Source organism: Etheostoma cragini, chromosome 20 (genome assembly GCF_013103735.1).
Source record: "Etheostoma cragini isolate CJK2018 chromosome 20, CSU_Ecrag_1.0, whole genome shotgun sequence".
In the NCBI taxonomy this organism is placed as follows: Eukaryota; Metazoa; Chordata; class Actinopteri; order Perciformes; family Percidae; genus Etheostoma; species Etheostoma cragini.
The window spans coordinates 1,987,171-2,001,348 of record NC_048426.1 but is presented as its reverse complement, the minus strand read 5'-3'; the positions used below and the strand labels follow the sequence as shown (position 1 = coordinate 2,001,348).

General features: G+C 40.1%; 1 protein-coding gene and 1 long non-coding RNA gene across 3 annotated transcripts in view; one reads left to right on the top strand and one right to left on the bottom strand.

Moving 5' to 3' along the window:
- Positions 1 to 278: 278 nt before the first annotated feature.
- Positions 279 to 11,539, bottom strand: si:ch73-49p17.1 (protein LBH). The gene is made up of 5 exons (XM_034858964.1): positions 11,291 to 11,539; positions 7,241 to 7,319; positions 5,737 to 5,965; positions 1,038 to 1,327; positions 279 to 964 (listed from the first exon to the last, which is right to left on the bottom strand). The coding sequence occupies exons 2-4, from the start codon at positions 7,316 to 7,318 to the stop codon at positions 1,260 to 1,262; spliced, it is 375 nt and encodes a 124-aa protein (XP_034714855.1). The 5' UTR covers position 7,319; positions 11,291 to 11,539; the 3' UTR covers positions 279 to 964; positions 1,038 to 1,259.
- Positions 11,540 to 12,307: 768 nt separating this feature from the next.
- The window catches only part of LOC117935852, a 33,110-nt gene continuing 31,239 nt past the window's right edge, over positions 12,308 to 14,178 (top strand). For both annotated transcript variants that reach the window (XR_004654836.1, XR_004654835.1), the window contains exons 1-2: positions 12,308 to 12,396; positions 14,075 to 14,140. This is a non-coding gene — a long non-coding RNA (uncharacterized LOC117935852). The remainder of the gene's footprint in view (positions 12,397 to 14,074; positions 14,141 to 14,178) is intronic.

The window sequence follows — 14,178 nt, the reverse complement described above, 5'->3', positions numbered from 1 at the left end:
AAAAATCGAGCTAAAATCAAAATCCCAATTAAAATTCAATTAACTGCACAGCCCTAACTGGTCTGATGCATACATACTTGACAATTTTCCAAATGAGTATGACATCCGGGTAATATTGGCATTCTGCAGATTTTATTGTTGGCATACTGCATGCTATATGCTACATTTGGGCCAAATCAGTATGTCCTACTAGTGAATACAGGAATCCCAACCAATCAGAGTAAACATTACCTTCCCTTTGACCATCACAAACCACAGGGACAGTAAATGAAAGACCGTTTTAAGAATTTTGAAAAGCTTTATTTATTACTTGTGCAATAATTTAGGCTTCCAATAATTTAAAAAATATCATGTCTGTGACAAGCGACACACGTCTAAAATATACTTGTTGTTTTTACCTCCTGTAACAAAATGAACTGCCTTTAAAATTCATGTGAAACTATTGCTCCAATAAGTAAAACAGAACACGGTTACATTCTCTTTAACACCAACTGTATGAAGACGACATATTATAATTTCTTAAAGAATGTATCGTAATAACATTGAATAAAGCGATGAAGGCGTTCTTCATCAAACACCGTTCTTTAAAACATCCTAGCTATTATTACAAAGTGAATAGTGAGACCAAGCATCACCAGAACTACAGCAGTCAGCACTTACCATACAGTGATGTCATTTACATCTAGAGTTAATGTAAAAACTGTGCACAACATACAGTAGCTACCATAAGAAGTAGTAGTAATATGGCACACATGAGCTAAATACTTAAGACAGCATTTAGAACCATCTGTCCAGACCAGATGATATCGTGGACGACGAGGGCTTGGAGCCAGAGAGAGAACCTTTGTTTATTAAAATTAATAATATCAAAATCACAAAGCTGGAAATATGACAACAGTCTTATTAGAGAACAAAACCCTCAAATATTTTGACATTAAAAACCCGTCTTCTGCCAAGAGTGTATTTTTTTTCATTTCAAGCCAGCTTCTCCGGAAAAGGAATATGATCCCTTCTATTGTCTTTATAATCTTACACGTGTCTAAAGAAGTGTGCACGAAAAACCTAAACTCCTTCAGTAATGTATGTATTTAACACGACTCTGGATCCAAGCCCGTGAGCTGGGGTTCTGTTTCTCTACCCTCTCTAAAATGTCTCTGTGATCTTTCTAACAATGCAACGTGCTCTTCTATTGGACGTGCTATCCATCCGAGTCTGGACACACTCACAGTAACGGCGGATCACGCAGGAGGAGAGTTCGTTCAGTTGGAGTCCTGAATCTCCGTCTCTGAAGCCTCTTGGTCTGCGTCCACATTCGACTGGTCCTCATCTAGAGAAGTAAAAAAAACATGCAGATGCTGGATCACTCCCCAGTCTTTTAACGAGATATAAAGCTGAGTTTGAAACCCTTCTCCGGATCTCACTACCACTGCAGGTTCTTCAACAGGACCTGTGTCACGGTACCCTGCACACAACAAGACAAAAACAAGACAGCAGCCATGCCAGCAGCTCTGTGGGACTGCACTCAGACACAGAGACGCTTTAAAAATAGATGCAGATGGATGTTTTGCAGGTATAAGATAAGATGGTGAACATGTCCACCATGCTCTTGAATTAGCATGTTAGCCCAACCCATTCTCACACCCAACTCGCCAAAAACCTAAGTGGTAGATAATTATGTAAAAACAACCCTTCTGCATTACACCGGATGATGTAATATTAAGATCAACTACGGTATCTAGTAGTATAAAAGGTTGGTCGGGGGGGGGGGGGACAGGACTGCCACCCAGGAGACCGGGGTTCGTGTCCCGTTTTTTTCACTGAAACGTACATTTTGTAGACCCACCATTTTATTTTATTATTAATACGTAAATATTTAATTTCATTACAGTGCAATATGTATTTATTATGAATACTTAACCATTTGATTTCATTACTGTGCAATATTTATTAAACAATCTCTCATATTTAATACTTAATACTACTATTTTTTGCATAATGTGTATGCAAACCCTTTATCTTTCTTACTATTTCATATATATACATATTTGCTTTCAGGAATGTGTACCACTCTTTTTTTTCGGCACTACTTACATTTTACATTTTATATTTTTATCATTTGTGTTGACACTGTAAAGGGGTGGCTCCAATCTAATTGCACAGGTACTGCACTTGTGTATAATGACAATAAAGGCATTCTATTCTTTTCTACCATCTTTTCCTAAACCTTCTTGTGTCACATGTCAGTTAAACGTACGTCCTGACTCGGAGCATCAATAGCAACGCCAAGAGTCCCGACCAAGCTGGTGTAATTATGACACTAAAGGAGACTTTACAGCGCTTAAGGGACATGCCCAAGGGTCCATATCTGATGAGATTGGAGTGAGAATGTGTTGGTTAGCATGGTAACTTTGCCAGTTAGTACAGCTGAGGCTGATGGTAATGTCAATACTTTTTCAGGTATTTGGTAATAAGCCAAAGCATTAGAAAAATTAGAAGTTGTGTAGCTCACCAAAGTTGGAACATGAATGTCTATACAAAATTCCACAGCAATCCGTTCAATTGTTGTTGACACATTTAGCTCAAAACCACTAATGTGAACCTCATGGCGGCGCTAGAGGGATAGTAAGGGGATCACTAAAGTCAGGAGGACGCATCCTCTCTGGAACATGAATGTCTAAAAAGTCTAGTATCAGGCTGTACTGTGAACCCGTTATACTTTAAATACTTTAAATATGCTACACACAAGTGTTTTCAAGCGTTAACATTGTTTTTTTCATGGACATATTTCTAAAGGATTTGAAAGTCAGGAGCCAGTTTTACAAAAGCAAATTACGAGTATGCATAATCAGTGGCAACACATTTCTTTTCAATGATCGTTGTTTACAAATTGTAGTTATATTTCTGAGTCCTGCAGGGCTCCTCATGCACATGCTCACGCACAGGAGTCCTTGTATGCAGTTGGTTCTGGTTGGTTCATTGTGTAAGAATCAATAGGAAAGGAAATAATCTCATGTGGAAACTTTAATTAATAAGGCCCCAGATCTTTAATAAACTCTAACTGAATAGAAAACTCCCAGACAAGTTGTTTAGCCCAGTGGCAAGTGTCTTTATTTTTGAGGAGGGTCACACAGACACAACACTGATGGCAGCATTAATGTAGAGCCAAATAGTTTAATGGACTATTAAAAAGCTATATGACAGATTCCACAGGGCCCTACATTAAGTCAGTGCTAAAAGCTGACTGGAGATTTGAAAATATGACTATGTCTAAGTTTCCAATCAAGCCGCCTCACTGTAACTGTAGTTTAAAGAATTTCTTAAAACTACATTAAACAACAATTCCCAGTGGCTTAGGCCTGGTGGGCCACCAGGCTTGCAGTGCACTGGGGGAAACCTTGGAGAAATTACAAAAAAACTATCTAGATAGGATGTCCCTTTTAAAATGAGTTCTCACAGCGTTGGCAACACACCCCAAATCTAAATATAAGTGTGGTGATTGTTGCATTTCACAACATCACGTGATCCTCAGAAGCAGCATGAATGCTGAAAACGGCAAAGGAAATATGCTGATCCACACTGGATAGCATGGACTGAGCTAAAAAGTTAGCGTTCCCTCTAATGATTCCCCCTGGGTGGAGATTACGTTATGACTCCAGCAGCGTCTGACTCAATGTTACAATTCAGTTCTCATTCCAGTCGTGCATGTCATCCGAGGTCTGTGCCACAGTATGTCACTATACTTCCGTCCTCCATTCAGAGAATGAAGTGTCGCTTGCATAAAGAAGTCATTACAGGAAATAACCTTCTATGGGTTTAAAGAGACGGATGTGTGTTCTTGTTATTTCTGACGGTGATGAAGCTCCTCATGTTTGGAGAGACACTTAACAGCTGCTTGAATGACTACATGAACCCGGCCGGTGGGGAAAGCAACTAAATACATTTACTCAAGTACTCTACTGGAGTATAATTTGGACTACTCACTACATTTCAGAGGAAAATATTGTACTTGGGGCTCCTCGTAATATCTCAGATGACTCAGTTGTTATCCGTTCCACCAAAGAATCATTTCCCCTCTAAACCTGTTAGATAGACTCATTTGAATAATTGTCGGAAGCCTAAAGAGGTAAAATGATTCAATATTTCACCAAAAGCTTCAAAAATAAATACAAAATTGTTATGAGAACGTTGTCCCTCTCCCATTATTTATCTCATAACCTCATTGAACAACCCCAATTTATCGGGTGACCCTTTGGGCTTGGAGCCTTTGGACCAAACGTCCTCATATAAAGCACATAAAACTAGCTCCACCTCGAGCAGCTGCAACTGTAAAATGTAAAAAACTTTGAGCCCTCGGAAAATCGACTTAAAGCTATAGTGTGTAGTTTTTGCCGGTTTTGTTTCATCCACATGACACAAGCCGTGGTTGCGCACCACGCCTACCTCTCCTCCACACAGTTACTTGTAACCAAGAAGGACATTGAGGATTAAAAAAACATGATAGAGTCCATCATGTTTTCAGGAGAGGTTCTTATCCTCACTGGAGTTCGCAAAAGTCGCCAGACGCCAAAATCTTCTGATCATGGTTGCAGCTGTCGCCGTGGTCCTGCTCCACGTCCTGCGATGCCCTGTTACGTCCTGCTACCAGGTTTCTCCTTAAAAGGTGTTTTTCCTCGCCACTGTCGCATTGTTGCTTGCTCTGGAGGGAACTACAGGAACTTTCCTTGTAAATTATAGAGTGGTCTAGACTTACTCTATATGTAAAGTGTCTCGAGATAACTCTTGTTATGAATTTATACTATAAATAAAATTGAATTGAACTGAATGGCCATACTGAGAAATCCAGAGAGAGTTGTGAGGACCCGACAGCCTTAATTAGTTTTGTAACAACTAGGGAGAAACGCTACTGCAAATATTCAGTGGGCTGCATATCATGGAACTGAATCCGGAAGCTTCAAAACCTTTTTGGCTTATGCGCCAGGCGAGAAAGTCTCACAGGAATGGGCTCCGTCATGAACGTAGGATCCAGATCTTATAATACATCCACGGCATTAGTTATCCAGGACACGCTGGTGATCCAGGGAATGGGTGATGCAGGACATGGGTGATCCAGGACATGGGTGACGCAGGACATGGGTGATCCAGGACATGGGTGATGCAGGACACGGGTGATGCAGGACACGGGTGATGCAGGAGATGGGTGATCCAGGGCTAGGGTGATCCAGGACATGGGTGATGAAGGACAGGGGTGATCTAGAACATGGGTGATCCAGGACATGGGTGACGCAGGACATGGGTGATGCAGAACATGGGTGATCCAGGACATGGGTGATGCAGGACATGGGTGATCCAGGGTATGGGTGATGCAGGACATGGGTGACGCAGGACATGAGTGATCCAGGACATGGGTGATCCAGGATATGGCTGATGCAGGACATGGATGATCCAGGACACGGGTGATCCAGGACATGGGTGATCCAGGACACGGGTGATCCAGGACATGGGTGATGCAGGACAAGGGTGATGCATGACGCAGAGGGGCCAACTTTGAATGCTGAGTGTTTACAGTCATGAAGCGATTCTCACTGCAGTATGCTACATATTACACCTTTAAGTAAAGGATCCGAGTACTTCAGCCCTGGGTCAATTATAAATGACAGAAATAACAGAAAGGAACCTTTCCACTGCGGCATCACCCCAAATAAAACAACCCCTCAGTGACCTCGCCCTCCTCCTCACCTGCAATTTGTTGGTCTGCACTCTGCCTCTCCATTTGTTGGTCTGCACTCTGCCTCTCCATTTGTTGGTCTGCACTCTGCCTCTCCGTCTGACCGTCCGGAGAGCTCGGCTCGTCCGGCGGCCAGCGGAGCTCGCCGCTCTCCACCTCGGCTCCATCCATTGGCTCGACCACGATGGAGGGAAGCCTCTTGGACAGCTTTGGATACCTTTCATGGGTATCCAGGAAGATCTGTTTAAAGCTTGTGTAAGGTTTAACTGGAGGGTTATCATATTCGAAGGGGATATGAACATCATCATTCATAAAATGTGTGAGAACAACAATGCGGTAAAAATCGGATTAGGAAAAAATGAGTGTGTATCAGATGAAAGATTTGCAGCTGGACTTCACTGACTTATTACTTTGGTCTCCGACTTGAGATATGCATAAGCTTTTTATATTTTCTAATCAGATATGAAAACATTTTTACACATTATTGGTCTAGTTAGGATGTATGAAACTGGGACTTAGAAGCTTTTTATATAGAAACTGAAAGAAATATATAGCAGCGCTTGATTCATTGGTGCTACATCTTGTAAAACTACAATTAGGTCTTCCCAAAATGCCTTTCAGCGAGCTCTAAATCAGCCAATAGCAGGCCTCCGAAGGTGACATGTCAGAGCTGCATTACTTCTGTCTAGCAATATCAACATATGCTATTAAGGATAGTATTCATAAAAATCTTTTTCATTTCTTCTGTTATTGCAAAAGAGAGATTTCCATGAAAAGTGCAATGGCAGGTTTATATGTTTTGTGTTTTTTTAATTCGGTTTGTTTTAAATTTAACAGAATTCCTGTATATTATATTACACTCTTAGCTGATGTAATACATATTGACTGATATTGACATGGTTAATATGAGCATGGATATTTTTATCAATTATGTTACTCTCAGCAACTTAATACAGACCAACCCTGGTTAATTACAGGACAAGAGGTGTACTTGATTTTAGAATTTAGTGGAAAACTACATTATTTACTGTCTAAGTTACCTATAAACATTGTTTTAACTGCAGTTGAATTACTGTATTTGAATGGGTCCAGACTCTAATGGATATATATGTTACATACATCTAAAAAACTAAAATGTCAGTCCATTTAGTTATCTTGAGCTTTTTTTACCAAAGAAAGTCAATTCCAGCAGATATCAGACTGACAAGTTAAAAAACATAAGCAGCACAGACAGAAATTTGGAGAATTTATCAAACGAAACAATCTCAGCGGCGCCAATAGAAAGCATGAGTGGTCACTCGTTAGACCAAATGACGGTACATTATGTCCGTATAGTAGTAGAGGAGAAATCACTCAGCTGGATAAAACACACATTTACTCACAGTCCACATACTCGCCGTCGTCACGTCAACCCACATTTTACTCCTGTGACTCACCACAATGTGCTGTCTACTCCAATAAAACACAACTGCAACAAACACACACACAGACACGCACACACACTTGGAAGGATACTTCGCCCTGATCTGCTCCTGCTCCACCCCCGCTGAAGTCCTCCGTACCGGGCTCCAGAGAGTTCATCACTTCAGTCATCCTGGAAGGAAAACACATGCTGACGATCACCAACCAATCAACTGTCTGTATGTTTGCTCTGTTTCCTTTGGCGGCTTTTTGTCTTGAGTTGGCTGATGTGACGGGGTATTACTCAATAATTGCTGTCCAATATGGAAAGAAACCATGAACTATGACTACTTTGGGGTGGCAGTAGCTCAGTCTGTAGGGAGTTGGGTTGGGAACCGGAGGGTCACTCTGGTCCCCGTACAGACCAAAGAACAGAGTGTGGATTGGTGGCTGGAGAGGCATTGTGGATCCTTGAGGTCCTTTCCGTCCTCATATAACATCTGAACATAAAACCGGCGTTGTTTCCAATCATCTTCTCCGCAGAGGAGATGCCACGCCACAATGTGCCATCATGGCGTCCTTCACCTCCACCTCATCCGTGGTTTTCTTATATCTGGACCAATATTACCACAAACATATTGCCTCTTTAAAAACCAGCCAACAGGACCAGCCTTCTGCTCACTAGACTTCAACGTGACAACTTTTCAGAAACACTTTTAATACAATTAGACCAGCAGTTGCTGTTGCCATGGGTACGAGCGTTTGAGATGGTATGCCTCTGATTGTCAGAGCAGGGCACTTTGCCTGGATGCACAAGCAAGGCCGAGGGCTGATCTGGGGGGTTTCCATGTGTGCCGCTGCGCAGCATGTACCAGGACTGGTTGTCGTTGTGAGACTTTGTGAGACCTGGGATTGCTTCTGCTCCCTTTTTACCGGGACAATACAGCCTTTATTTCCTCATCAGAGGCCGGTATTGTTAATCCGGAGGGAATGTGTGCGGTCAGTGCGGCCGGTCCCATGAAGGCAGCAACTGGAGAAGACGAGCTCGGCACATGATCCCCGTCTGATCTCTGAGAAGTGCATTCACCGAAGCAGAACAGACACAAGAATATAAATGTGGATGCCAGGAGGGAAGCTTCTCTTGTGCTTTTTCTTTCTTTTTTTTCCCCCCCTCTCCCCGGCTGAATAGTAATTTGGGGCTTATTTGAGCCATTAGGCCTAAACAAGGTTATCCATGTGGTAACGTCTGCCTGTTTAGTCTGCAGGAAGCCGCTTCACTTCTGCCTGAACAGAGGAAGGAAATGTCAGGACTCGTTGCATTTGTCGGTTCCAAACGTGATATCTTGCATTGTGCATTTGCAATGTAATACATCCACGATAGGCCTTGAGTTGAATTTAGCACAGGGTAAAATGATTTGATCTTTAAACTAATTATTCCCCGCTGGAGCCCTGTTTTATTTTGGATTTCACTCATGTTAAAGTAAATCCCACCTAAAGCCCTATTTGCACTGGGCTAGTATTACCTGGGGAGCTCTAGTAGTTAATAATACGTAATAATAAGCATAATAAGTACAGAGGTTGTCTGTGATGTTAATCCATGTGCATATCTGCCATGTCAGTAATTAACTACCATATTTCACCAAACAGAGGTTATATGAAAATATTAGTTCCATGTGAATTAGCATATTTGTGATTTAGGGTCATGCTGGCTCCAAGTTATGTTTTTTTTTTTTGCTACACTACACACTACACTATACTACACTGTATCCATTTTTCCCCCACCCCTATTGTTCACGTACATCTTTGCTTTCCAGCACTCTTCTTCTTCATTGCCATTGTTGGTGCCATTCTGCACTTCTTTGCACATTGCTCCATAGCACTACTAGTGTTGAAAAACTCTACACGGTACCTTTGAGTAGGGAAGCACCGAATCCAGATTTTTGGGGTAAGGCTGGTTAAGATTCTGCCAAATCTGAAACCTAATAGTGAATCCTCCTCCTATCCTCAGTCCATTAACGCAGTTAACACATTAATGAAGACAACAGCGTCCTGTGCTGGGACTGTCCTTCCTTTGACGTACCTGAAGTTGCTACATTTTCAGCTGCTGTCTGTAGATTCCTTCATGCACAACTTGTACTCTTTTAGATATTTCATACGCAAATGTTATAACCGCGGCAATGTTGTGTGTGGTTTAGGGTCCTCGCCACCACGAGACACATCGGCATTGCAAAATTGAACACGTAGCTCGACTTGAATGGCCTTCTTTTGACTGAAAGCACTGCCAAACAGCACTTCTTCTTCTCCCATGTTCCATTTTTACTTTCTCTTGTCCACCTCCATAAACCCCTTCTCTTAATGCAGTGACCAGTGTAGCGCTTTGTAGGGTTCGGTGTGGAAACTGTTTGGGAAGGCACTTTCAAAAAAACACCTGAAAGGTGATTGGATGAACCATCTGTCTGTCCTGCCCACCAAGCGTTCGTCACACACACCTTAGTCTATAGCCACAACGTTCCTCTTCCAGGGTTGCTCCGATGCCACTGGAAATTCCACCAGATTTCACTTTATTCAGCCGGAAATCCATTACCTTCTTTTTTTATTGTGTTGGCAGCTAGATTATCAATCCAATCTGAGTTCCCTGTTGCGTTATACACGGCTGGCCGAATGAAACACACCATTTGAAGACATCCGTTTTGGGTTTTAGGACATTTCACTGTGCATTTGTCAATGTTTTCTGATTGTATAGACCAGTGGTTCCCAAACTGTTTCAGCTCAAGACCCAAAAGAGAAATTTGGTGTCTCCACGGGACCCAAATTTACAAAAATACACCATGTTTCTATTGTAACATCTACATTTTTAAACTGTGGACAAAAGACGGAACAAACCATGAATTTAAATGTATATGAAGTATATTCATTCCTTTATAAAAGTAACCAAAAACAGAAAAGGTCTCTATTCTCCTTTCTGGGTCTCACCCCTTTCTCAACTCATCTTCTTATCCCAATTAAACAGGTCTGCGACCCATTTTGGGTCCCGACCCTAAGTTTGGGAAACATTGGCATAGACTACTAAATAACAGGGAGATTAACAATTGATAATGACAACAGTTGTTAGTCAGAGCCAAAAAAAATCAACTGCACGAGCCAAAAACCCACAGAAGCACCTTGATCTGCAGCAGCATCACAGACTAGGAGTTTGAAGCCAGATACTTGCACCCAAAATATGAAAAACCTCCTTTCCTCATGCCAAAATATCCATAAAAAGAATTCTTCTTGCGGTCTCATTTGCATTTTAATGTTGTTTTTTTTCAGATGAATGATGTGCATCTGGTGTGACCTCACAGATTACAATGCCTCCTCTTCTTCTGTCCATCTTGAGATTCATCACGGTGGACACGGTCCAGTTAAAGGAGCAGCAGCTTTCAAACAATCAGCTCAATTCCCATATTTCATTTATTTGCAGATAAAGGATATTGAGACTTCTCTCAATATCCTTCATCTGCAAATATGATTCAGTAGAACGACCGCTCTACTCTCTCTCTCTCTTTCCTCTTATCGCCCCAGCTGCACTTCCAACATTTTTATTTTTTCCAATGCTGTTGCTAAATCACAGCCAGCAGCAACACCACCTCCTCCATTGCAGATTCCCCAGATAAACCCAGTAAGTTTTTAAAGCCCAAGGACATGAAATAAAAATTAAATCCGTGTCCAAATATAGCAATACCTTCACTTCTGACATGTTCCAATGCTCTATTTTGCCAAAATTCACATTTCCTATATTATTTTCTTTTACTCCAATGGTTCAAAACCCTTAGTTTTACGCATTTAAACATTATGCAGATCTACCTGCATGGCACACACAACAGGTAGTTAGTTTATTGCAGGTAGCCCACCATAAATATATTTAAATAGCAGTGTGTAGCTATACAACACAGGTGCTACTCTTTTACAGACCTTTTTACCCACAAACCCCACAAACTGAGCATCACTAGAAAACAGTTCTATGAATTTTCCTATACATCTAAGGTCCATTTCGATAAAAATGAAAATTAAACACATCAGTCAATCAGTTAGTTTTATAAAACCGAACAAAAGGAGATTTTAGTTGAGTGTTTGAAATGAATGATTGTTTGAGTGGTTATAGAATAAAAAGCTCCGTGGCCTCACCTGTCTGCGGGCTGATCCAGTGTCTCAGAGCAGGAAGGTCTACGTCCTCCGCTGCTTCATCACACTGATGCTGATGAGGATGATGATGATGAGGATGGTGATGATGCTGGTGATGATGATGATGATGATGCGGGCTGTTGTGGGCGACAGGCGGAGGGGCCAGGAGGCTCCCGGTGAAGTTGCCGATCGTGTTGAAGTGTTCAGAGACTGCGCAGTGGAGCGGGCCGGTGCTGCATTCAAGGACTGTCGGAAACGTTGGAATTTACGAGGGGGAGCGTGCGTCCGATGTGTGTGTACAGGTGGAAGTTGGCTCAAGTTAAAGAAGCAATAACACGCTACAGAAATACTCTGTTACAAGTCAAAGTACTCCAATCAAAAGTAGTAGTAGTAGTAAAAGCATCCAACAAAATACAGCCTAGCCTACTTTTAGAAGGATGTAGGCTAATTAGTAGCCTGTTCATTTTGTAGAATGGCCCATTATATTGTAGGATCATAATTATTATATAGCCTATATTGCAGGAGGTAGGCTAAATGTGGTTCCCAGATGGTATAATATGCAAGTACAACTTCTGCATTCAAAAAGTTACTCAGTCTAAGTGAAAGTACAAATACTTAAAGTAAGTGCTCTATATTAAGAATGGCCCATTTTAGAATAATCTATATTATATTACGGGATTATAATTATTTATGCATTAACATGTTCATCAATTTAATGTTGCAGCTGGTAGAGCTGGGGCTTAAACACGGTTTACTGGGGTTACCCATTTACAAGTCTCGCATAGACCTTCCTCACTGACAAAGTGTGCTTTTAATTTGAAGGAAAGTTACAACTGATGTTCAATGCTGTGATGAGGCTAAATTAAGAAATTAACTGATTAAGCTCTGAATCTATATTTGTATCCAAGCCATTAAAAAACTTGGTTTCAGTTTCAATTTTAATTAAATTGGCAGGACAAGTAAGGCTCTTACTGTAAATCGATTATTCTTGAATTGGGAAATTTACGTAGAGCACTTAAAGGCAGCACCTAATCACAGGTGGCCAGAGCAGCCGTTGATGATTTCAAATTTGCCAACGTTTCGTTTTTAATGTTAGCTGAATTTGTCAGGTAACCTGCTACATTATACACGCTGGAACTTAAAATTTAGACACACGAATATGTAGTCTCTTTTTATAACCCCAGTATTTTATAACATTTAAGTAGTTTGTGAATGGTTCTATAATGCTAACAGAAATAAACTAATAGCAATGAAAAATGTTTCTTTGCTGCCATTAAGCTAGCTAGCTAGCTAACACAGAGAGGTTTTACTGTGTTGTACACGTAATTCGCCTTTTTCTAATCGTTTATTATGTATCCCAAGAACACAGTAATAGTACAAATACATTACACTATACTTGTGAGCTGTGTCTCCCTCTAGTGTGCAAATACTGTAACGTTAGCGTGATGTGTATTAATACTTTCTATGACCATTTTGTGTAACTTAACGTTAATTTAGTCATGAGATGGTAACCTAACGTTGAGAAATATAACGTTAGCTTAGCCTACTTTTAATTATTTATCACCATTCATGTATTTCTTTTGCTAATTTTGCATCATGATATCATTGGATTATAATCATTGATTCATAAATGTGTTCATTTAATTATTGTAGCTGGTAAACCTGGGGCTTATTTAATTACTTGTATACTACTTTTAATCTATTAACATGTATTTTAAGTCATCAGTTGATTTGTATTTTGTATTAGTAATTTAAATCTAAAGTAACTACTAATTAAAGGATTTTAAAATGAATTAAATGGAGGAAAAAATGTACAAAATTTGCCTCTGAAGTGTAGCTAGTAGGCTAGAAGTATAAAGTAGCATTCAATGGAAATACTCAAGTTAAGTACAAGTACCTCATACTTTTACTTATACAGAATTTAGTAATGTACTTTAGTTACCTTCCACCACTGGTATAAATTTGGTGATCTGCCATTTGACCTATTTCAGTAAATCAAATGAAACAGGAAACACATGAATTGCCCCCCCCGAACATAACTTCTCAGCTTCAGCCACAGGTTTACATATAATAATATTTATTGTGTATAGATTTGCAAACACATTGCATCCTAATTCAAAGAGGAGCTGTAATCAAATGAAACTCCAGAGATCATTAAAAGCTATATACACAGCCAGTTTGTACACTGAAATCGAAACATACTGTTAATATATATTTTACTGTAGCAAATTAGGTTCTAAGCAAAATATTAATACAAAACATAGTTGTAGCAGTACACTTGCGTTGTTTGGTCATAAGCATTTCATTTCAGCTTTACATTTTTATTGTTTCTTTAAATTTTCTGTTGCAGCTACAAGAATATTCTGGTGATACATGTACATATTATTTTTTTTGATATACTGGCCAATTGTATTGTAAGTGTTCCCCTATGTCAGCTTAATAGTAAAATTATTGTAAACACATTTTGGAATGTCAGTAACATTGATAGATTTTTGCAACCGTCTTGTTCAAATAAACCATTTTAAAATCAAATGCACTGCAGGTTATCATCCGATAAGTAAGAGCACAAGTAATTTGGATCACTGTTGTACATTATAAACTATGAAACAACAAATTTAAATTTTGATAAGCAAAATACATAGCTTACTTTAGTTCTGTACCACAACAAGCAAGGATATTTGGTGAAGTCCTGTCAGGATATGCAGTAAGGGCACTGAGTTACACAGTTTATTACCAAGTGAATCACATTGTCAGTGAACTAGTCTACATTAATCCATCTCTTTATAGGTCAACAACATGAAACCAGAGATTGAAGTTAACACCTAAACACCAACTGATTGTTTCCTATAATTGGTAAGTTAAACTTGCAAACAATCTTTTCCAGTTGCCAA

Coding starts and splice junctions, on each gene's coding strand:
- si:ch73-49p17.1 (XM_034858964.1), bottom strand. CDS start 7,318: ATGACTGAAGTGATGAACTCTCTGGAGCCCGGTACGGAGGACTTCAGC. Junction 5,966..7,240: donor CAGGAGCAGATCAGGGCGAA/GTATCCTTCCAA, acceptor AGCTTTAAACAG/ATCTTCCTGGATACCCATGA. Junction 1,328..5,736: donor TGCAGACCAACAAATTGCAG/GTGAGGAGGAGG, acceptor TTACTTCTCTAG/ATGAGGACCAGTCGAATGTG.